The sequence below is a fragment of the Primulina tabacum genome, chromosome 6 (genome assembly GCF_025594145.1).
Source record: "Primulina tabacum isolate GXHZ01 chromosome 6, ASM2559414v2, whole genome shotgun sequence".
NCBI classification, from domain to species: Eukaryota; Viridiplantae; Streptophyta; class Magnoliopsida; order Lamiales; family Gesneriaceae; genus Primulina; species Primulina tabacum.
This window is the reverse complement of record NC_134555.1, coordinates 40,643,291-40,667,786: the sequence shown is the minus strand read 5'-3', so window position 1 is coordinate 40,667,786 and position 24,496 is coordinate 40,643,291. Positions and strand designations below refer to the sequence as shown.

General features: G+C 34.1%; 2 protein-coding genes across 2 annotated transcripts; one reads left to right on the top strand and one right to left on the bottom strand.

The window, feature by feature from the left end:
• Window positions 1-11,802: 11,802 nt before the first annotated feature.
• LOC142548228 (uncharacterized) lies at window positions 11,803-12,781 on the bottom strand. The gene has a single exon (XM_075656543.1). It carries the CDS (start codon window positions 12,645-12,647, stop codon window positions 11,907-11,909), a length of 741 nt encoding a protein of 246 aa, XP_075512658.1. The 5' UTR covers window positions 12,648-12,781; the 3' UTR covers window positions 11,803-11,906.
• Window positions 12,782-21,710: 8,929 nt separating this feature from the next.
• On the top strand, window positions 21,711-23,560 carry LOC142550277 (uncharacterized). The gene is made up of 2 exons (XM_075659509.1): window positions 21,711-21,996; window positions 22,101-23,560. Exons 1-2 carry the CDS (start codon window positions 21,711-21,713, stop codon window positions 23,558-23,560), a joined length of 1,746 nt encoding a protein of 581 aa, XP_075515624.1.
• Window positions 23,561-24,496: the final 936 nt, after the last annotated feature.

The window sequence follows — 24,496 nt, the reverse complement described above, 5'->3', positions numbered from 1 at the left end:
TCAATTTTAGAAAATATCGAAGCTTCTTGCAACTGATCAAATAAATCCTCAATTCTTAGCAGTGGATACTTATTTTTGATAGTGACCCTATTGAGCTCTCGATAATCGATGCAAAGACGCATACTACCATCTTTATTTTTCACAAACAAAACCGGTGCGCCCCACGGAGAGTAACTAGGGCGAATAAAACCTTTGTCTAGCAATTCTTGAATTTGATCTTTCAATTCTTTCATTTCAGCAGGTGCTAGACGATAAGGTGCTTTAGATATAGGAACAGTGCCCGGCATAAGATCAATAGAGAATTCCACTTCACGATCGGGTGGGATGCCAGAAACGTCTTCGGGAAAGACGCTAGGAAAATCCCTCACAATATCAACATCTTCTAACTTCTGGCTGATAGATTCATGTGTAGTAGTGACACATGCTAAATACGCCTGACATCCATGCTTAATAAGCTTCCTCGCACTTAGACAAGAGATAATGTGCGGCATTTGCTGGTTTTTTGCCGCCTCGAAAACAAAAGATTTACCACTGGGTGGCCTAATTGATACTGATCGCTGACGAAAATCAATCGAAGCTCCATTCGCTGATAGCCAATCCATCCCAAGTATAATATCGAATTCGGGCATAGGAAGCACAATAAGATCTGCCCGAACAACATCTCTGAATAAACGAAGCTCAAGATTCTTAACAATCTTAGATGTGAGCATCTGATCACCGGAAAGAATCGAAACTTTGAAACCCAAACCCATATCTTGAGAAGTAATATTCAGTCTTTTGATGAAGGTTTCTGATATGAAAGAGTGTGTAGCTCCTGAATCTAGCAAAGCATAGTTAGCTACGCCTAGAATGATGATATTCCCCGTGATGAGTGTAGTGTCTGCCTCTTCCTCAGCTTCCTCGGCATTCATAACATAAGCTCGGGCCGTAGTAGCTGCTTTCCTCTTTGGGCAATCAATAGCTTTGTGACCGGCCTCCTTGCAGTAGAAACATTTATATGATCCCAACTCGCATTTGCCAAGATGTAGACGGTTGCACTCCTTGCATGGTTGCCTCTCAGCAGGCTTTGGTACTCCCGGATTCTGTGGCTTTGGTGGCGCTGGCTTCTTGACTTGACCTTGGGGCTTTTGAGGCCCTTGAGGTCTAGGAGGACCCGTATTTGGCTTCTTGTTGGGTTGATTGTTATTCTGATAGTGCTGCCTCTTGCGCTGAATCTCAAAGTCAATGTCCTTTAAGGACTGCTCAGCCTTATATGCATAAGTAACTGCCATAGCATAATTCTCCGGACGCATCATCATAACTTTATCCTGAATGGTAGGTCTTAGGCCATCCTTGAAATGCCTAAGTTTTTCTTCCGCGTCTCCAGCAATAAGGGGTACAAAGTGGCAACCCCTATCAAACTTCTTCACAAAATCAGCAACAGATATGTCTCCCTGACGGAGGGTCATAAATTCCCTCTTTATCCGGCTTCTGACATCAGCAGTAAAGTATTTCTCATAGAATTTCGTCTTGAACTGTAGCCAAGTGAGTGTAGCAAGGTCAACACCATGCTCGGCTCCTTCCCACCATAAAGAAGCGTCGTCCTTAAGCAGATAAGTAGTGCATCTCACACGGTCGGCGTCTCCCATGTTCAGATAGCGAAAATGTACCTCGAGTGATCGGATCCAACTCTCAGCGGCAAATGGATCGGTGGTGCCAGAAAATTCCTTCGGCCCTAGCCTCCGGAACTGCTCATAAATATCCTGCGGTGGCCTAGGTGGCTGCTGCTGCATCTGCTGTAACTGCAGCTGTAATTGCTGCTGCTGTAACTGCTGCTCGAAGAGGCGAGCCATGCCCTCTAATGCACGAGTAGCAGGATCCCCAGGTGGAGGAGGTGGTGGTGGTGGTGCATTTTTTTGACTATTCCCTCGGCGATTAACACTGTTCTCTGCCTGATTCTCGATAACGGGTACGCGTCTAGGAGGCATTTTATCTGAATGTTTTCCAAATTCTAACGTAACCAACATGCATTTAAATCTAAGTTATCTAATCATGTAACACATCCTGACTTAATTAGCATTTTAAGCATGCAAGGCAATACTAAAAAAAACTATTAAACAGGTATCATAAACATAATATCCATAACGTCATGCGGGTTAAATCATATAGAATCACATAAAGCAAGTAAATCTTACAACTTGAGGCTTGACGACTGATCTTCAAGGCGCTGATGGTGGCACAACCCTTTACAGGACCTTTGCTCTGATACCAACTGAAACGTCCTGCTCTTTTTATTGCTTTAAAAGTACTAGAAATTTTTTTTTTCCTTTCTCTAAAATTTTCGGCTTTCCCTAAAATATTTTAACCCTTAAAATAAAATACCCACCATCTAGCATTTTAAAAATCAAGTGCAATGGAAAATAAAATCGTCGCATGATTACCAAACCTAAAAAACAATAAATTTGAAAAGTAAAGCCCATACTAAACCTCTCAAAATCTCTCAAAAGCATAAGTAAATAGCCTTAAAATCTTTAAATAAAATCATAAAGCATAATGCGGAAAATGTAGCGCTGGTCCTCGGGTTATGTGCGCCTTCAGTCCAGTCAAATCACTCATCAAGTCCTCCCTCGATACCACTTGCATCCATCACACCTAGTGAGTCTAAAGACTCAACACACCCTAATCTTTATAACTAGTAATACGTAATACAGTCAACATATAACGGTGAAAAATATTTGTACTTAAAATATCGTTTTCATGAAGATGCATAAACTTGAACATAAACATTTTCATAAATATTTTCATGATGCATTTCATAAACCTTAACCTTTTTCCTTTTTCCTCAACATGACATGACATAAAACATTTTTCATGATCATAAACATTTTTTTTCCTTTTCCTTTTCCTTTTCCTTTTTCCTTTTCCTTTTGTCGAATTCAGGTCGTTAATTGTGACTTTCCTGATCATGCTCATGAGGGTCGATGAATCCATCTACATAAAACCACAGTACTGGGCGACGGGGGACACCAGCAACACTCTCACCGGTCAACTGGCCCCTGGCCTATCATGATTCGAATAGAAATACGATCGTCGGGGCTCCCTATGGGGCCTTTTCCCATAAATGGGCTCCCTCTGGGGCCTTTTTCCCTCACGATATTCCCATTCTTCCGTTACCACAAAACCGTTACCACATATTCGCAATGAAGGAAACACGATCGTCGGGCTCCCACTGGGACCATAACCCTTACGACGTCGCCAACATTAACGAATTTGTCACAATTATTTCACATCCTTCAACATTTTTCATTCACATCACTTTAGAAAAAAATCATGAATATCATTACGCTTTTCATTTTTGAAACCAAGCATGCAACATGTATTTTAAATGTCTTCTTAAATCATAAAAATCCCTTAGACATTTAACAATCATCATTTAATCATGAACAATTCATAAACATTTAAAAATAATCATATTTTCGTAAAAATAGCATTTAGGGCACTGCCATGACCTTTACTAATTTCCCGGTGTAAAAAGACCGTTTTACCCCTGGACTCGACGTTTTACCTTTTCGACTTTTTTTCTTGATTCATGACTCTAACATGTCCCAAATAATTATTTAAGCTTACGTGAATTTTTCCATAATTTTATTTGGCTTAAAACTTAGACTTTTTCAATTATCTTTTCTAAATTATTTTGACGGTGTTTTAATCCCGAAAAATCCCAAACTTTAATATAAAATTCCTAAATTCTAAATTTAGTCCTTTCATATTATTTTAGCCCTTTTGGACCACGACTCAACCCTCGTGAGCCGTTTTCCAATTTCTTCTTCTTTTAAATACCCTATTTGACACCTAAACTTCGACCCCGAGCCATCTTTTGATTTTCACGAGTTACTCCCGAGCCATGTCGAACCAAAACTTTCCCAACATGCCAAAGTACCCTACTGGACTCTAAGTTTGTCAAAATATCCGCCCAAAATCGAAAACGAAGCAGCCCCAGGTGACACCTAATCTGGCCGAGAGTTTTAAATTGTGTGGACTCTTGTTTGTTGTGTTAGGGACCCTAGCCAACGACCCTAGCCCCAAACCCGTGTGTTGTGCACCTCCTTAGGACCCTAGTGAACCACCCTTTCCTAGCCCGTGCCCCATGCATCGAGCCCCTGGACCCCTGAAGCTGTGCGAAACATGCAGCAGCTTTGTGCCACTCTCTCGGGTAGAGTCCTTCCTACGATGGACTCTTCGCCGCCTCTCCTCTCGAGTCCTAGCATGGCTAGGACTCTTCCCTGGTCTCCCCCACGCCCCTGGCTAGCCCCTGGACAAGAGCCGCACCAAGCCTGGCCGTGAGGACCCCTAACCGAACCCATGTTCTTCCCATGAGAGCAACTTACGTTTTATTTGGTGCTCTTCAAATTCCAGCGTGTACGGTGCGCTTACAGGACCCTAACTCACGTGTAAACCCTTGTATATCATGGCCTAGATCATGGCAGTCCTTAAACAACATACAATCATGTTTTAAGAATCAAAAACCTTGCTTAACATATCATGCTATGATCCAAAACGAAAATTTAGAAAAGTGGCACTTGTTTTTCTTTCATGTTATTCATGCATCCAATAATTTAAGCATTAATATGATATGATGGATGAGTAAAGGGAGATTAGGGTGTGCCTTTGCGTTTTATACGCACGAAAAACCGTTGACGACGAAGAACGGGACGCGACGATGGCTTGCTCTTGGCTTGATGCCTTCGAAAACCTCTTCTAGCTTGGTGTGGTGAGTGCCGTGTGTGTATGGGAGGGGTGGGGAATTTTCAGAATAAAAACTATGTGGTGGCCGATTTATTTGATGGTAGACTAGGTTTTGCAACTTTTTACACTTTAAATACTAATTAAATCCCTAAGTAGGCTTTAGGCCTATTAAGCCAAAAAATTAGGCCCATTAGTTAAATTAGGATTTAAATAAAATAATACCAAAGTTTTTCTTTAATTAAATATGTGAATTTATTAGCCGGGTTGCCAAAAAGCTCGTATTTTAGTTGAAAAACCAACACCGATAAAATTTACGCCCCGGCGTATAAAATCACCTCAAAACCCTTAATTTCACAAAAATACTAAAAAGCATCGACCATCTTTTAAATAATTAAAAATAATTATTTAATAAAAATATTTTACGTTTTCTTCAGCCCCCGATCCCCGTTCCTCGATGGTCACTTGAATATTCCTAAAATACATTTTTTTTTGCATGATGACAAATAAATCTCATTTAGCATATAAACAAGTACGTCACATAATTAATTAGCAACTAAAATCAATTAATTACTCAATTTTTCATAATTTCTTAGATTCGCATGCAGTTCGATTACGTCGTCTTAATTTTGGACCTTACACGACCCATCTCATTGATAAAGATCTGTGAGACTGTTTCACAAAAGATCTACTATAAAAAAATGTTATTAGGAAGATCACATGCCTCAAATCACCTGATTTGATTACGGTTATTCATCTACCACCATTCCAAATTCTAGGTATGCAAGAAAAATATATAAAAACAGTTTGACTGAATCATTTTATCATACACTTGGCATGAAATATGATATTTTATAAAACACATTAAATGATTCAACAAAGTAATACAAAATAGTACGAATAAACTCAAGAAACTTAAATATTCATGCAAGATAAAAACACAAGATTTATTGAGGTTCGAAGATGATGTAATCTTTCTACTCATCTCTTCTTATCGGTGTAGGAAAAATTCACTAGAAAGCTTTGATTTATACAACTTTTGTACGAACCCACTTCGACTAAGGTCGCTCTTATATCCAAAACTCCTAGAAAAAACTCAACTACGACTGGGACGATAAGTCACACAACAACGATTACAAATTTGATTGCATATCCTCATTCAACTAATCTATATAACTCATGTATTTTTTGAGAGCGATCTATTCAAATGATAATTTCATGTACGCTTGAACATGTAAAAGTGCTTTATTAACTTTTAAGAGTTGATGCTAATATATTTTCTTGTTCCTCACAACTCTCTCTTTATGGGTGGAGTTCTATTTCAGCTTGGTTTGTGTTTTGATTTGCTCATGCTGTCACGTATTGAGCTCGATGCGTATAGACACCGACGTTGTTTAATAATCACATAATTGTAAACAACAAGTCTCAAAAGTACAGACTTCCCAAACCAGTCTATTTATTTCATAAAACGGAATATTGTCTTTACAAATTCAAAATAACATAATAGCATAATGTTTTGCAGCAGCATAATATAAACCATAATTTAAAGGAAACGAAACTAAACAATGACAGCGATCTTATTCTTCTTCATCATCCTCAAAACTGGGCATGTTCCTCATTCTCTAACAGTTCATTGTTCTTATCGAAGAAGGGGTGAGTGGATAAGTCATATGGTCATCATTCACTAAGAGGGAGGAATCCTTACAACCTTTAAAAATAATTTTCAACAAAAATTGCAAGTATAACAGTAATAGCAGATATAAGCATAAATATTCTTATTTTCATAAATAAACAACCATTAAACTTTTGCATTGAATAGATAATGAATTTCATGGCTAACTAATATCAGTCCCCTATTTTTTAATCTTCTAAGGGGTGAGACATGAATCGGGAATCAAGTATGTTCAGGATATACATTCCTATCATTTGTTCATAAAATTCAGTGTTTCAAATATGCATATATCAAAAATCATACATAAAATATATGCTGGTTGGTTTAAAACAACATAACGAGTTAAATGATTCATATATCAAAAGTGAATGAACTACTCGAAAATAATGCTTATATCTTGACAAAGTTTGGACAAAACTTCGTCTTGCAAAATCTTCAAAAATTTGGCACTACTTTAGAGAGCAATTCTCGAAATTTGAGTGATGGAGAGATTTGATTTTCGAGAATGCCTTGGCCTTGTATTTATAGGTATTGGGTGGCAAGACTTACCATACTTTTGTGAATCTCCTTCCGTAATTGCAAGTAGGGGTGCTTATCGGTTCTAGAGTTCCGGTTCCGACTAGTTCCAGAACGGGCAATGCCAGAACCGGTCGGAACCGGTTCCGGTAAATCTTGGAACCAATCCAATCTTGGACCGGTTCGATGAATTTTAGACCGGTTCCGGTTCGATTTGGACCGGTTCCGAGTTTCTTGTTCGAATATTATTATTTTTAATATATAATTACATTTATTAATGAATATTTTTTTATTAGTATTTTGAGTTGAAACAATACTGAATAATCATAAAAATAAAATAATTGAAAGATTGATATTACAATTGAGAATCTAAAATACATCACGATTTATTAAAATATATTTTCAATATTTCGGATCTTCATCGGAATTTGAGCTTTGAAATTAATCGATTGCGCCAACAGTCCTATTCTTTTTTTCGGCTGCAAACCAATCTTGTAGGCATGTTAGCATTGAAAGTGTTTCTGACTTTAAATTAGTTCTTTGTTCACCAATGATCATTCCACATACTGAAAATGCTGATTCGGTAGCAACACTTGAACTTTGAATGAGTAGGACATCTCTTGCAATTGTAGCTAACACTGGATAAAGTTTAGAATTTGCTTTCCACCAATCAAGAACTTCGAAATTCTCCATAGTCTCAATATACTGGCTTAGATAAATTTGGATCTCATTGTAATTGGTTGTTGTCACCGATTTTCCTTTGAACTTTTGTCGTTTCAAACTTTGAAAGAAGTTCAGTGCTCAACTTTTGCTTTTATATGTCGGCATCTCCTTCGGCTGTGCACGCGGTTCATCACATTGTTCACTAGCACACAAATCAAACAATTTTTGGAGAGAATGCATGATTGACTTCTTTTGTTCGTTAACATTTTTTCGAAGAAATTTAGCATAATATTCAAAAAACATGTCTAATCCTCCTTGATTTTGAGTAGGATCAAGTAATGTTGCTAAAATCATGTACAATTGGGATAGTTTCCTAATATTTTAAAAATTGTTTTCCATATTTGAAGCAAAACCACGCATAAACAGAATTATCACGATATTCAATAAATTTATAAAACATATTGAAAAGCAAATGTAGAAACATAGTTGAAGTAGGGTAGTTAATGTTAGAAAATTTCTCGGTTGTTTTTTTAAAAATTAACAATGCAAATATATGAAAAACTTCAATAGTTGAGATTTTTTTTAAAAAAAATTAACAATGCTACACAATAACAAGATATTTCAATGCCATCGATTATATTTTGATAAAAAAAACACATATCCAAGAAATATAAATAACATAAAGAGAAACTTAATTATAAAAATTGAAAATCAAAATCGCTAAATATAAATCAAATGCTAGTCTCAAATTCAAAAAATGCATACTCTAAAAGTAAGAATCTTGATGCAAAAATTTCACAAAATTTTAATGAAAAATTAGAATTTTAAATAAATGGCCAGCAACCAGCACGACCCCCAAACCAAATAGGTCATTAACATTGTAAACCAACCCGCTTATTTTCTTTGGCGGGACGGATCTAGCCCATTTTTACAGCTTTAATTTTAAAATCCAAATGAAAGTTTTTCGCTCTCTTTTTTTGCAAGTTGTGGGAACCCAAATTTGGCAATCAAGCCATCAAGTTTTTCCAAAATCATGCCGCATAATGGCAGCCTTGATTTTGGCCGGTTTCCATATTTGACTCTCGCATCCTACCTATAAATACTTGCTCTCATTTATGAATAGAAAATACACCATTCAACATACTTTCTTCTCACATTTTTTGTTTTAACAACAAAATTCGTGAGCAACATTCAGTCCATTTTTCAAATGGCGCTTGCCATCCAAATTTGTTCTGAATATGTTCTTCACCATTCTAAATACACAAAATAATGTTTTAAATATCATGTTCAAAATTCAGCCAAATTCAACCGTTCAATTTTTGTATATAACATCTGCAAGAAAACTACACAAATCCTAGGCGAGAATTCGCAAACCTAACGTTTTTGATCATTTTATCGGTCAATTCATAGTCTTAGGTCATTAACTTTCATTTTTTAATTTTAATTTTTTTCTTCGGAGAGCTTACTTGACATTGAAAATGTCATCGATGTTTGTAGTCACATAAACATATTTGGGTGACATATCATCATTTGTGGTGCCATGTCAACGTTTCGATGAAAACACATTAAAATTTAAAAGTATAGCAATTATTTGACAAGACTTTAAATGGCCAAAAACAAGACCAAAATGAAAAAATCCCATATTGTGAGATCGATAACTGTGACTTGATTTAGAGCACTTCATGATGTATTAAATTATTATTCAGAAACTTGGTTCTTGGTTTTGGTTCTTTAAGTAGTTAATGTCTGGTCTTTAATAATTAATTTTGTTTTTTGTTTTTCTTTTTTTTTTTGTTTCTAGTATTATTTCGCCAAAGTGACGATGGAGAACTTATTGATGTAGCGCTGGAAATTACCGATTTGGCACATGATATTATTGACGTGGCACGAGACATTATTGTCATGTCCAGCGCAACATCATCACTTTAGCGAGACAATTAAGATCGACTAAATACAATTTTTTAAAAAAACCAAGTTAGTGCAAGTAGACCAAACTTTAACGAATTAAAGGATGAAAACACAAAACACAACTTAGAGGATTTTTATTAAACAAATATAGAATTTATATGGGTAATTTTTTTTTCATGGAAAACTTACCTTTTGTTCTATGAATACGTTACATCATACTCTACTAGCTTCTTTCACCAACTCTTGCTATCTTAATTGGATCCCTCCTTCGGCATCTCCAACTTGCAGTAGTCCCACACAATCTCACAGTTAACAAACACATCTTCAAGCACTACATTTCTCAATGTAAAATGTAAACAAACATATATATAATATAAATTTGGGCTAATTTTAAGCATACCAAACTCTTAAAAGGACCAGTAAATTTGTGATGATCATGTTATATATCTAAGCTGATTTCCTTTTAATTTGTGTACTCAAACGGCTGCATGATGATTCACATGATGATTTTCTCTAACGACCAATTTGTATCTATATTCGATTTATACGAAAATAGTAAACTCAAATTATCGTAGGATCCCATTAAATCCTTCTAACTCGTAACATCTCTTCCAATTTAAACAAAAAATGAAAAGAAACAAAACAAATAATTAGTTAAGCTAGATATTAGAACCACCTTGATTTATCTCTCTTAGTCAAGTGAATACCAAGTTTATGTGCATGCTATACTTCAAGGAAATTAACTTCAACACACAGAAAATTATCGAAATTATTACCATATTCGTTTTTTTTATAGGCATAGTTTGGTATATGGGATAAGGGAGGGATTGATAAATAATCCTCCTTATCACATGCTTGGTACCTTTTTAAAAAGCCCATGATAATATCATGAACCCTTGATAAATAATTTTTTAGAAAGATAAAATGTCCCTTCTCTTAAGTGTGATAATTTTAATTTAGTGATAAAATACACTACACATGACTTAATTGCTCTCAATTTATAAATGATTTTTATAAATCTATGCTAGTCGGTAGAAATTAAAATCAAATAAATATTTTTATTTATTTTTATATATTATATAATATGATAATTATATAAATAAATTCGAGATAATTATATAAATAATTTTTATAAATAGCAATAAAATTATTAGCATAACTCGATTAACCTTAAAAATTGATATTTGACTTGACTCACAAAATCAAGGACTCAATTATCATATTATATAATATATAAAATTAGGTAAAAATAAATAAATCATGCAAGCACTATCGGCGCATGAACAGATAAAAAATATGAACACAAGTAACAACTTTGAAACTATAAAATTTATTATGATAAGGTTAATTTTGTCAGTACAATCTAATATATAAATTTAATTACTATTATTAAAATCATAACAAACATTAGATATAATATCCTACATCTTATTTATCATTATCCTTATATTATATATCACATGTTTATCCTATCATGTGTATCAAACTATGCCATAATGTATTGATACATGTATAAAATTATCCCAACCAAAAGTTCATATACATTTATTGATGTATAATATGTTAATTATATTGTAGCAAGATTTTTCGAGTTCCAAGAAATTAGTTAATTAAAGAAGCTGTACATCGGACCATCATCATTCAATTAAAAAGCCTATTTCTAGACGAGAAAAAGCACATGATCAAATCCCATGCTCCATAGGTTGCATGCTTCAGTAACTAAACTTATATATATGCACACAACTTTCTCCAGAAAACCCATAAAACTTTTTACAAGTATATGCATAAATACACACACACACACCAGGTTTTGGATAATCCCTATGATAATTTTGTGTGCAGTCATGCAGAGGCATCAAGAAAATTCATGATTATATGGTAATATCACTGACAAAAATCCTAAAAATGAAAGCTTATTGCAGTTTTTTTTTTGGGAGTACAGGGTTTGATGAAATGATGATCACTGATGATTTTCTTATGAAAACCATCATATTTTGTGATTACCATGAAGTCTCATCATATGATATGATTATATAAAGCGTGCAAGAAACACACACAGACAGGTGTGCGTGCGTGTGTGTGTTACACACAATATATTCAGAGGGGAATAAAGGCTATACATATAAGTTTCTCACGTCACGGGTATTTTAATATTCCGGGGAGGGAATTAGGACAAAGGAACTTTCAGAACAGAGAGCCAAAAAGCCTTGTTTTATAATGCTAAAATATTATCCATATAACCGTTTTGATTATTACGATTTCGCCTTGGTCAACTATATCCTAACAAACTTTTTCTTGTTCTTGGTATAACAATCATCACATGCATCACAGATTTTGGATATTATGTAAAATTGCATCAAATCCCAACATTAATCCGATATAGATTATACACACAATTGTTGCGTTTTTAATGAAATTTTTATAATTATTGACCAATAAACTTAGGGTTATAACACATGGGATGATGCTCCTCACCTCCCCCATGATCACTATTATTACCTCCAAACATATACGAGGATGTTCCTCCTAGCGCCACCCAGTCTAAGTCCGTCGAAGTAGCAGCGGCGGTGTCGGTGAGCGCCGTGCACGGTTGCTGATGGTGGCTTCCACCACCTTGGAGGAGCCTGATTTGTCTTTTCAAGAACTTAACATATCGAATAGCTTCATCCAGCATTGAAGCAGTGTCCATTTTAGTCCCACCGGGCACAAGTCTCTGCAAGATTCGGATCTTCTCGCTGATCCTCTCACGGCGGTGACGAGCCGCGACGCTTTGCGGGTCTTCGCTGATCCGAACGTTGCGCCTTTTAGGTTTACGGATCGTGGCCGGGTCGATGTCGACTGGCTGCATTGCTGCAATCTTGAACATCATTTCTTTCATGGCTCCTAGTTCTTCTTCTAGCTCTTCAGATTCTTGATCTACTTCTAGCTTGAAATTCGCATTCTGGTCGACCCCGACGAAACTCGGAGCAGCTAAAAACTGGCTTGGTTGCGAATTATTTGACGTTTCTTGGAGAATCGCAGGATAACTCGACCATTGTGTGTGATTATTATCAAAAAGGGTTTGGTGATCTTGAAGATGAAGGGGAAGGGCTTGATCTTCCATAGCCATGACGTTGTATTGCTCCCAAGTGTTAGAGTTTCTCAATCTATGATGGCTTATATCCATAATCTTGTGTGAAAATTGTGAAACTTCTACTCAAGATTGTAAGAAACTTGCTGAAATATATATATATAAATCTATAAATATGCTTCTTTCTTGGGTGAAAAAATGGAAATAATTCCTCAAAATAATCCACCCACGATCGGGAATTCCATATTTTCTCAGAGCAAAAGGGAGTAGAAGAAAACAAAACAAATGGGATTCTAATAAGAATTCTCTGCAACTTTTGGAAGCTCAAAGCATTTAAATACAGCCTGAAAGTGTGTGAGAGAAAGAGAAGTGTTATATTTATGGACAGAGGGAAACAACGTACGTAGGGAGATTGATTAATGTTGTAAGAAGGGACCACCTTTTTTTTAAAATAAATAAATAAATTAAATTAAATTAAATTAATAAAACTAAAAAAAGTGTTATGATATTTCTTTGTTAATCCTGACTAATGTGTGTAGATAATTGTTAGGGTTTGTGTTTTTTCAAGCCCTCTTTCCATTGCAAGTATATTTCACAAAATTAAACATGATTATGTTCATCGTTCGAGCTTGTTTAAGTGTAATTATATAAAATGTAAGTTAAATTATGTATTGTCACATCTTTATGGGACAAATAAATTAATTAATCAAGGGGATTTAAGAGTTCAATTCTAATCATATTTGGATTAATTTTGTCGTCAATACGAATTATATCTAGGAATAAAATGGGGGAATTTATATTTTTGGTCATGTTGTTGGTTGATAAAGAAATATAAAACCATAAATCAACCAATTTATACTTTGTACAAATTTATATTTCTGGGGCTGGTAAAGAAATATATACTTTGTACAAATTTTAATCATTTTCACCGAAAATAAAATAGAAAAAATTACAATTTTGATCATTTAACTTGTACATTTTTCATTTTTTATTTTTCAAGACGTAACCGACAACATGAACAAATCCAAATAAAAGGTGCTATAATCTTAGTATGGATAATGCACGATGTGCATGCGGAAGTTGATGTCAACTGAATAAAGATAAACAAAACTATGCTTAGGGCTTAAAAGAAGATAAATAAACACACAAATTTGCATCTGGAAGTTCAATGACCAAATCTCTTCATGTATCTCATACTGCGGTTGTCGGAAGGATTCCTGTCATGCCTCGTGACCAGGGTCGGGAGACATCTAACCTTGTCCCACAATCATATAATTGTAAAACAACAAGTCTCAGAAGTACATAATTTCCAAATCAGTTTATTTATTCATAAATAGAAAATGTTGTCTTTACAACTCCGAAATAATCACAGAGTATTTTATAGCGGCGGAATGTAAAACATTAACTACGACGTGGAAGTATATAACTTGAAATAAATTGATAACGAAAATGAAATTTAAACATTGACAACGGTCTTATATTTCTTTACCAGCCCCAGAACTAGGTTTGTTCTTCATCCTCTAACTGATCTTTATTCTTCTTCTTTTTTTAACCCCGTTTTCACGGTGATTGATATGGTCGCCACTTAGTAAGCAGTCTCTCTGGCTTTAAAAGCATTTTTCCAACATAAACAATAATATATATATATATATACATAAATATTTTTAATTTTCAGGAATAAACAAGAATCAGAATTATGCACTGAACAAATTATAAATTTCATGACTGACTGATATCAGACCCTCTATATGTTATCTTCTCTAAGGAGTGAGGTAAAGGATCAGGAATGAGGTATGTTCAGAATATATTGTATTTCTACTATTAGTTCACAAAGTTCCAGTGCTTCAAACATACATATTTCAGAAATCAGACTTTAAACACATATAATACATATATTTCGGTCGGTTTTAAAAATATATATCAAGTTAAAATAGAAAGTCTACTCACCAAATTATGCTCCAAAAATTCGGAGGAACAAGCTGGAATTTTGTCACCAGAAATTTAGTCAATTTTTAGAAACGTTTGAGTCTAATTGAACCATTGGATCGAGCTTAAATTCAGACATAACTTTCACAAGTAAAGGAACTAAATTGTGAATAATGTAGATCAGGTTTTGATGTCGTTTGAATCATTATTGACGAAAAACAGTAGATATGCTATTCTCGCATAAAATTTGAGCAGTTTCCTTGTAGATGCTATATACAAAAATTGAACTATTGGATTTTCTGAATTTTCTATATAATATTCAAAACATAATATTTTATATTTTGAATGGTGGATATGAGATTTAAAGCTATGTAACTATGACAGTAGGGTATGAAGTGTGCCTTTAGTGGTGTAGTAGTGTGACTTTTTACATGATTTTTCTATTCTATTTATAGGGCAATGAAGTGGAAACGGAAGAGGAGCTGCCATTATCCTCAAATTTATGGCTGTAAATGACTATAATCAGCCATGATTTGTATGTTTAATGGCTATTCAACAAGCCATTAAATTGGCTATTCAATGCGTTTTTTCATGTTTCAAAATATTTCAATTTTTTTGGAATTTGATTTTTATGGTCTTGCTCACTCTTTTACATGGTTCAACTTCAAAACTATTGAAGATTTTTCTTCGAATTTTTGGGTCTTCATAATTCCACTATAAGATATTGATTTATACAATTATGTCGTACAAACTCATCTCAATCATTGTCACGCTCTCAAATTAAAACTTATAGCTTCCTTAGTCAGTCAAGATGACAAGCCCTAACTAACTTAAGCTGATCAACCATACGACATGCTTGTAGATCAAATTTTAATTTAACAACCATATATTCTAAAGAATTCAGAATTATGGCTTCAGGTACGTTTCCGCTTAAGTTTTCAATCAAATTCTTAATGATTTGGTATGGTGGATTATGTGATTTATGGATTTTCTCCAACAAGCACTTTTTACTACATTGGGAAAAACAAAAGCATTTGATGTAGATCATATAATAAAATATATATTCATTATCTATTCTACAACTTTATCTGCATGTTATCAAAATTGTGTTTTATTCTTATATAGTTGATAATGAAATTATATTTTTGTGACATTTCAATTACACAAGTCAATTAAGATGTTTTAGAACCCAATAATAAAATCACTAAAGCAACGATAGTTTAGATTAATGATCGAAACATTGGACAGGAAATTTACCACAAATCCAACTTTTTAATACCATATATAGAATTGATTCATTTTAATAAAATATACAACAAGAAATATATTCTTGCTTTTTAATAGTTAGCTAATGATTTTTTCCAAGTACACACACATAAAAAACTTGGACGTTCAGTTGTATAAACGAATCGAGTTGGTTCACGAGCTTTTCGAGTCAAATATAAAAATATTTGATTCATAAACGAACTTATCGAATTCGAGCCGAACTCGATACTAAATTATTTTGTTCTATAGTTCACGAACCATTTGGGAGCTTCAATATTTTATCAATATAACATGTATGCAATTTCAACTTTTTGCTTAATATTTCTCTAAAATGGTATATAATTAAAACCCAATAGATAAATCAATTCACAACTAAAATTTTGAATCTATCACTGATGATTAAATCATTGAATACATCCATGTATGCATGTATATCATGTCTTGGTTCTTTGCATTGAGTAGCGCATCATCAAAGCGATCAAGAGCTAGCCCAGACGTCGCCCGATTATAAACGATTTCAGACAATACATATAAAAGAAATGATAAAATATTGAAATAATTAGCGTTTGTTTCATGTGTTGGAGCTTGGATGAAGCCAAAGGGTACGTACTTGTATGCAAACCCTCACACGAAAGACAGAATGTATAGTTTCCCAGAGAAGGCAAAATAAAAAGAGAGAAACGACTGACAGAGGGTTTAAAGATTATGGGAACTGTGAAAAATAAAGACACATAAAAGGCACGACATGAAGCTATACAAGTATGCATATGATGAAATCAAGTCTTGCTCTCAAATTTAGAACTGATGACGTCCGATCCTCACCAGTGAATTAAAAAGCAAACATCTGAACCACCATCACTGCGAAAAACAAACGTATACATTAACCCCATTATATATACACATGCACGCTCTCATAACTCATATATATATAGACACAGACACACACACACACACACACACACACGGGTACGTACAACCTGGATATTATTTAATTTGGAAAATAATTCATTTGCTTGTTGTTTAAAGTTGGATTGGAAAACTGCAACATTCGCCCTGTGTGTTCGTCTCTTTATAGCTTTGGTTATTTATATTTGTCAAAAGTACTGGATCTGAGACTCAATTTTGATAACCCACAGTTTTGATAACATGGATTATCAAAATTTTCAAAAAAGAAAAATATACTACGGCAAAATTGAAAAGAATCGGTGTGGCAATCGTACCAAAACGCTAACTCTAATAGCCTCAACTATCATATATAGTATAAGCAAAGATGATGAAAAGGAGGGAGAAATTAGAGCAGTTGTGGATATAACTAAAAAAAACCCATAACTTCAATTCAAGACAATTGCATACACTACATGTGTGAAAAAATCTCTATATTATTAAAAAATTTATAAAAAAATAATTTATTTAACTCACCATCTTTTCAAATCTTGAGCACAGCACATCTTTGTCCGTACTCGTTTTCAGGAGTATGTATGCTCAAGATTTGAAAACACTATGAGTAAATATTTTTCTTTCCACAAGATGTTTTCAACAATCTATGTTTTTCATAGGGGTAGCGTATGCATTTAACGCTTGAATTTACATGGAAAATGATGTTATAAGACCAAACTTGGAAAAATTATTTTGTTGTGATTAACGCACCGAATAATTTTTATGATATATTCCATTATTATTATATAATAATAGAGATATAAAAAAATTTTAGGTGAATAATGTGCATCCACATAATACAGTACTTAAGCGAATCAAAGTAAACTTAAAATTATAAATCACAGATTAACTTCACAAATTCAATAGTGCTGTTACTGCTAGTAGTATGGATTTAAAATTAAAAAGAATTTTCTCTCGGATAATATATGTACCAAACTTTTGAGTAATTTGCTCATTCTGTTCTGTGCGAAGCGAAATTAAAACGAAAATAATTAATTAAATCGACCCTCGAGTTTTTCAGACATTGCATGCACATCTGATTTTATATATCGTAAAAAGCTGATTCTCAGTTGAAAAAACTAGGAAATTTAACTAGGAAAACAATCAATTAATACTCTGTGTAAAAGAAGTCGAGTTATCACACTAAAACCTATTTTCGGCAACCTAGAAGACCAAAATCGAATTTAGACCAACGTACAAAACAATGGTTATCTTTTTTTCCTATATGCATGCTTGCAATCAAATCTCGTTCCGAAAAATATTACATCTATTATTTTATATTTGTGAAGTTTGAAAAAATTGAAATGACATTAACATATACCATTTATTTATTTATTTTTACATACAAATCAAATTAAAGGATCTGGCCAATTTGCCAATCATACGATGCAATTAATTACTCACGGTTAAAAAACAGCAGGTCCTCTTTTGAACAAAGAAATTTATGATAAAATAGCAGAGAAGAGGAAATAATTGATCTTTTCTTGAACTGTACGTACAAGTCATAAATTTACCACTATATTTGCATCTGCATTTGTAAATAAATTAGTAAGATGGCTTTTAGAGCACCAAGTCATGAAATGCTATATATACTGATCGAGAGTAAAAAATAATAAAATTAATATTTTCAGCATTGTATAGTTCTAAATGTCAATAACATTACAATTATCGCTCCCGCCAAATATTGAAAAAAATAAAACACCCTATGTCACGCTCCGAGCCCAGGCCCGCACCCGCGTGACTGCACAATGGGCCTCTATAGCAATTACTTCGTATTTGTCCTCGTTTTACGAAAATGATTAACTCAAGTTGCTATAGAAGTCCATTGTAGCCCATTATAAACTCATTTTAAATCTTTACCAGTATTTTTATAAGTCAGACACATATATCTTACATATGATTTTTAAAAACACGAGGTTTTAAAATATAAAGGTTTATATGTTTTTTTTTCTCGGAGGCGACGTGAAATGCTATTTTACATATAAGCACATTTTTCTTCTTCATATTTATGATGTATTAAGTAAAAGATGGGAAGAATAGTAGGATTTTACACTCAGGCCTAATGGTATTATATCTTTGACCCCCCTTGTCTCCATGCTACTGAGATTACCTATGATACCATCTACAATATCTCAAAACTCCACAAACAAAACATAAATTGATAATAAATCATTTCCAGAGTCGATTATATTTGGTAAATTGACAATTTATACGAAATAATTGCTATGATATATATTGTGTTTTTCTTAATCTTTTGCTTAAAAATTAGATTAAAGATGGGGAATTTAATTATCATTGACTTAATGAAGTTCATGTTTGTACGTATAATTTTTATTTCTATGTGAACAAATTTCATATTTTTACATCTTCGTGATGATCGAAGACTAAGTTATCAAATATTAATCAATGGAAGTTTTACTTCGACGAAAATATGTTGCACAAACAGTACGTATACTTTATTAATTCTACTCAAATCCATGGTCTCGTTGAGTACTCTATAACTTTCTAATTATTAAAGATTGATTTTTTTTTTTTTTCACTTGGTATTATTGTTCATGCTGCTGCCTGCTAATGACTCAAAAGTTAATATTATACACGATTTATTATAAAAAACATATATATAATATTTTAGAAAATGAACATAAAATTTGAAGAAAAGAATTTCATTGAAAGGGAGCTATTGTTTGGTTCAATAATTGTTCGTGTTAAGTAGAGCAATCAGAACATGGTGTTTGAGCTGCATACGTTTAAAAAATTTGAGTTGCACCGTTATCGCCAACTATAGCTTTTGGTAAAATGATAAATGATCGCTCTTACAATTGGTATCAGAGTCAAGATCAGGGATTCAATTCTCATTGATTGCAAAAGTGCAGTTATTGGGAGGCAGATTGTTGGGTGCAATAATCGTCCCTACTAGGTAGAGCAATCGAAACATGATGTTTGAACTGTTATATGATCTAAAAAATTTGAGTTACACAGTTAACATCAACTATAGCTTTTGGTAGAGCGTCAAACGTTCGGTCTTACAGATATATCATGAATTGTTCGTCCATGTTCACACTATCGAATCCACCCCGAGTAATGTCATCGAAAACAGGTTTCATGGTTCAATTATTGACACTTCATAAAATTTACTTACGCGATCAAACAATACGAAAGAAAAATCGAAATAAATTTAGGGTTACTTGGATCTGGTGCATATCAAGAAAGTAATGAAAAAATGGTCCACACATTAACAAAATAGGGTATAGTTATGCCCTCGTCGCAAGACACTTACTTTATCAAAACTTTTCAAAAAAGGAAAGCCACTTTTAGCTGAAATGACATTAATAGGCCTGAGCACTCTCATTCAATTCCACCATACAAAAGAGAAGAAAATTAAAGGGATGCCTTAAAATTCAATACCACTCACCCATTGCTCCTCAGAGTCTGCATTTAACAGTGACTAGTATAGCTTTGCGAGTTAAAATTTTCAACTTTCCATTAATAGAAAAAGGATTTAAAAAGTGAATTTAACATTTGTTGGCGCTGAAAATGGGAATTAGGCAATGGTCACTGTAGTGTTAGGTCATGCAGAGTGAGGGAGTTCTTCATTTAAGTGTCATTGGAATGTGCAATGCAAAGGCTAAAAGGCTACTATTCTAAACTTCGGTGCAATTTGTGGATTGAGTGAGGCTTTTGGAATTTCAAGCTTTCTTTTTATCAGATGAAAAACAATCCGTGGATGCCTGCGTGATAATGATTATGAGATAATCTACAGGAAAAAAAATGGGATTTAGCGACGGTAGATGTCGTTGCATGGTTAACGCTCGGTGATCAACCATTCGCATGGTGTATAAGTAATGTTGTGTCCTGAATTCGAAGCATAGCATATTGTTTATATCCTCAAAGGTTTAAAAATAAATTGGATAGATAGTCAAATTCGTCATACAAATTTTATCTATTTTGGGGTTTCGTCCTTAACTCATCAAAATTGTTACGAGCGCAATGACAATAATTTTCTTTGTTTTTAATTGGTCTTATTTCGCTGAATTAACTATAGTTGTCAAAATGAACTAGATAGCCAAATAAGAGGGTTGAGTAATTTTATGATCCACCCAAACGACGGATTGCGAACCAAACCGCCCCAGACCGCCAAATGGACAAGTCATATTTGGAGGCAAGTTGCTGGCAACACAGAGGTGTAAGTAAAAAAATCATCTTGAACCTTTTAATTCTGTTTCTGTTTTTTTTTTTTTTTTTTTTTTTTTATAATTTGACATTTGTATCTTTAAACATTTATCATATTCCAAAATTGTTCTTAATTTTTATAAATATTTTTGAAAATTTTATAAAATACTAAATTTTATTTATATATCAGTTTTTAAGAGTTTTAAATAAAACTCATAAAATTTCAATCATATTTTATCATAAGCATTTATTTTTAAAAAAAATTTATATTTTGCATATCCTGGAAAAAAAAATTAACATATTTTTGTGAATTTACACAAATTTTTTCTTTTATTTTTTTTATTAATCTTATATAAATTTTCAAACATCATGTTATAAAAAGACAAATTAATTTTGATACAAAATATTTAAAATGTAATAATAAGATAAATACAATGTCAATGATTTAGATATCAACATTTAGATAATTTAAAAAATAAATGATGTATAACTTAAAGATATTATTATCATTTTACTAAAAATTAAGTTTGAAAGTAATTTTTTCTCAAACACTCAAATTTGAACATATATGTTCTGTTAGTGTTCATCTTGACAGTTGGCACCCTTGACAGTTGGCACTCATCTTGACAGATTAATTCAAGTAGTATTAGTTAGTTTGTTTTTTAACTTGCACATATAAATAGGTCAACTCTTGTATTTTTGGGACAATTTTTACTTTTTAATAATATCAGATTCATTTCCTTCTTCTTCCCTTCACGGCAAGCTCCTCATAACCGTCAATGGCAGATTGATTCAGATTGGAAGCATCTTCTAACATGGTATCAGAGCTTTGATTGCTTCCGCACCTGATCGTCTTCATTCATGGCTGTGAATCCGCTCAACATTAGCTTCAATGATCCTCTTTATTTGCATCCTTCGGACACTCCTGGAGTTTCTCTGGTACAAGATCCATTGATCGGTAATGAAAATTATGGTGTGTGGAGTCGTGCAATGTTACTTGCATTGCGTGCTAAGAACAAGCTTGGTTTCATCACTGGATCTTATCGAAAACCAGCAGAAAATCACCCTACATTGCATCAATGGGACCGATGTAATGCTATTGTTCTGTCATGGATCATGAGCTCTGTTTCGAAGGAAATCTTCGGTGGTATTATATAGCTAGTGTTTGGTCGGATCTACAGGAGAGATTTGATAAAATTTGTGGATCAAGAATTTACTCGCTTCATCGTGAAATTTCACTTTTTTCACAAGGTGCTTCCAATATTTCTACGTATTTTTCGCATCTGAAGAAGCTATGGGATGAATATGCTTCACTTGTTACACTACCGTCTTGCAGCTGTGATACTGCCAAAGCTTATGTTGAACATGATCAACAACAACATCTCCTTCAATTTCTCATGGGCTTAAATGAGAGCTATGGACACATTCGGAGTCAAATCATTCTAATGACTCCATTACCATCAGTCAATCAAGCTTATTCAATTCTTAGCCAAGAGGAATCACACAGAAATGTTCTCTCATCTCCTGTTAATATGCATACAGCAGCTTTTTATTCCTCATTGAGCAGGGGGAATGACTCAATGAAATGTGAGAATTGCAAAATTCCAGGTCACACAAAGGATCAGTGTTTTCGTTTAATTGGCTATCCTCAAGGAAATGACTCGGTGAAATGTGAGAATTGCAATATCCCTGGACACACAAAGGATCAGTGTTTTCGTCTTATTGGCTATCCTCCTGGCCACAAGTTATATAAAAGGTTTCCACAAAATAAGAATAACAAATTCAACCAGAAACCTTTCAAGGCATCTGCAAACCACACAGTTGCAAGTCCTGCTGCTTCTGATGTCTCTCATGAATGTTCTTTTACTGATGATCAGTATCATCAAATCTTACGGCTGCTAAATCATTTTCCTTCGCCTACGGAACCTACAACAAACTTGGCAGGTAACTTTACTAGTCTAATGACACTTACTGAACCTGATGAATGGATTTTGGATAGTGGTGCAAAGGCTCACATTACAGGTACTTCAAGTGTTTTGCAAAATCCTAAGCCATGCGATTCATCTACTGGTTCTATCAGACTACCGAATGGTAAAACCACCATCATTCTCTCTACTGGTTCTATTAAAATTTCCCCTTCTTGTACTCTTCCAAAAGTTTTACATGTCCCTGACTTTAGCTTCAATCTTATATCCATCTCTCAATTTACCGAAGACCATCAATGCTTTGTTGTATTCTACCCAAATTTTTGCTTATTTCAGGACCTCTTAACTGGGAAGATCACGGGGACTGGTAAACAAAAGCATGGATTATACTACCTTGATCAATTCCCAGTCAATATAGCTTCTGTAGCTCACTCACCCTTAAGGCCCTGTATTAGTTCTTGTAATAACTCGTGTCTGTCAAATCCTTGTGTTTTTTCTGCTTGTAAGGATGATGATATTGATACATGGCATAAAAGATTTGGCCATTTGTCTATTTCGCGTCTACAATGCTTATCTTTTATCAAAGACAAATCTCTTACAATGCATTGTCCTATTTTTCCACTAGCAAAACAAACCAGAAATCCTTTTCCTACTCGTGAACGATCAAAGTCTACCCGTATCTTTCAATTACTCCATGTCGATATATGGGGTCCCTATAGAACTCAGACTCACAGTGGGGCACGTTTTTTCCTCACATTAGTTGATGACTTCTCGAGATGCACATGAGTTTTTCTCATGCAATTCAAATCTGATACCCTACAGATTTTAAAAGGCTTCATGACCTTTGTCTCAACTCAATTTAACCAGCAAGTTCAGATTCTTAGGACTGATAATGCATTAGATTTTTTTAATAATGATTGTAATTTTTTTCTCACCTCATTGGGGATCATTCATCAAAGCTCTTGCCCGTATACACCCCAACAAAATGGCCTAGTTGAACGAAAACATCGGCACATTCTTAACATAGCTCGAGCCATCAAGTTTCAAGCCTCAATACCTGATCCCTATTGGGGTGAGTGTGTTTTACATGCCGCCTACTTGATCAATCGAATTCCAACACCGTTGCTAAATAATCGAACTCCCTTTGAAATATTATTCAACAAATCTCCTTCTTTTGGCCACATCAAAGTGTTTGGATGTCTCTGTTATGCTTCTAACCCCAAACCAATTGATAAATTTGATGTGCGTGCAAAGCCTTATGTCTTTCTTGGCTATCCCCTTCACCAAAAAAGATACAAGCTTTTAGATAAATCGACCAACCAATTTGTTGTGTCTCGAGATGTCATCTTCCACGAGGATATTTTTTCTTTTTCAACTGCTCCTTCACCACTTAACAATGTTCTCCATCCATCTTTTTTTGATCATGATGATTTGTTCTTGTCCTCATCATCAAATTCTCCTACTGTTGATGATCATCCTTATGTTCCCATGCCATCTCCAAATTCCCAGGTTGGCATTCCATCTTTAAGACAGTCTACTCGAACCACCAAACCTCCTATTTGGACCAATGATTACATATGCTCCACTATCTCCTTAACCTCATGTCCTTCCACAGCTCACAACATCTTTAAATATCTCTCTTACAACAAGATATCCCCATCATACCGATCCTTCTTAGCCTCTGTTTCTAATCTCACTGAACCAAAATCCTACCACGAGGCA

What these genes read in the sequence shown, in the direction of transcription:
- LOC142548228 (XM_075656543.1), bottom strand. Translation starts at nt 12,647, where the DNA reads ATGGATATAAGCCATCATAGATTGAGAAACTCTAACACTTGGGAGCAA.
- LOC142550277 (XM_075659509.1), top strand. Translation starts at nt 21,711, where the DNA reads ATGGCTGTGAATCCGCTCAACATTAGCTTCAATGATCCTCTTTATTTG. An exon ending in TTCGAAGGAAATCTTCGGTG is followed by an intron (nt 21,997 to 22,100) that starts GTATTATATAGC and finishes TTTTTTCACAAG; the next exon opens with GTGCTTCCAATATTTCTACG.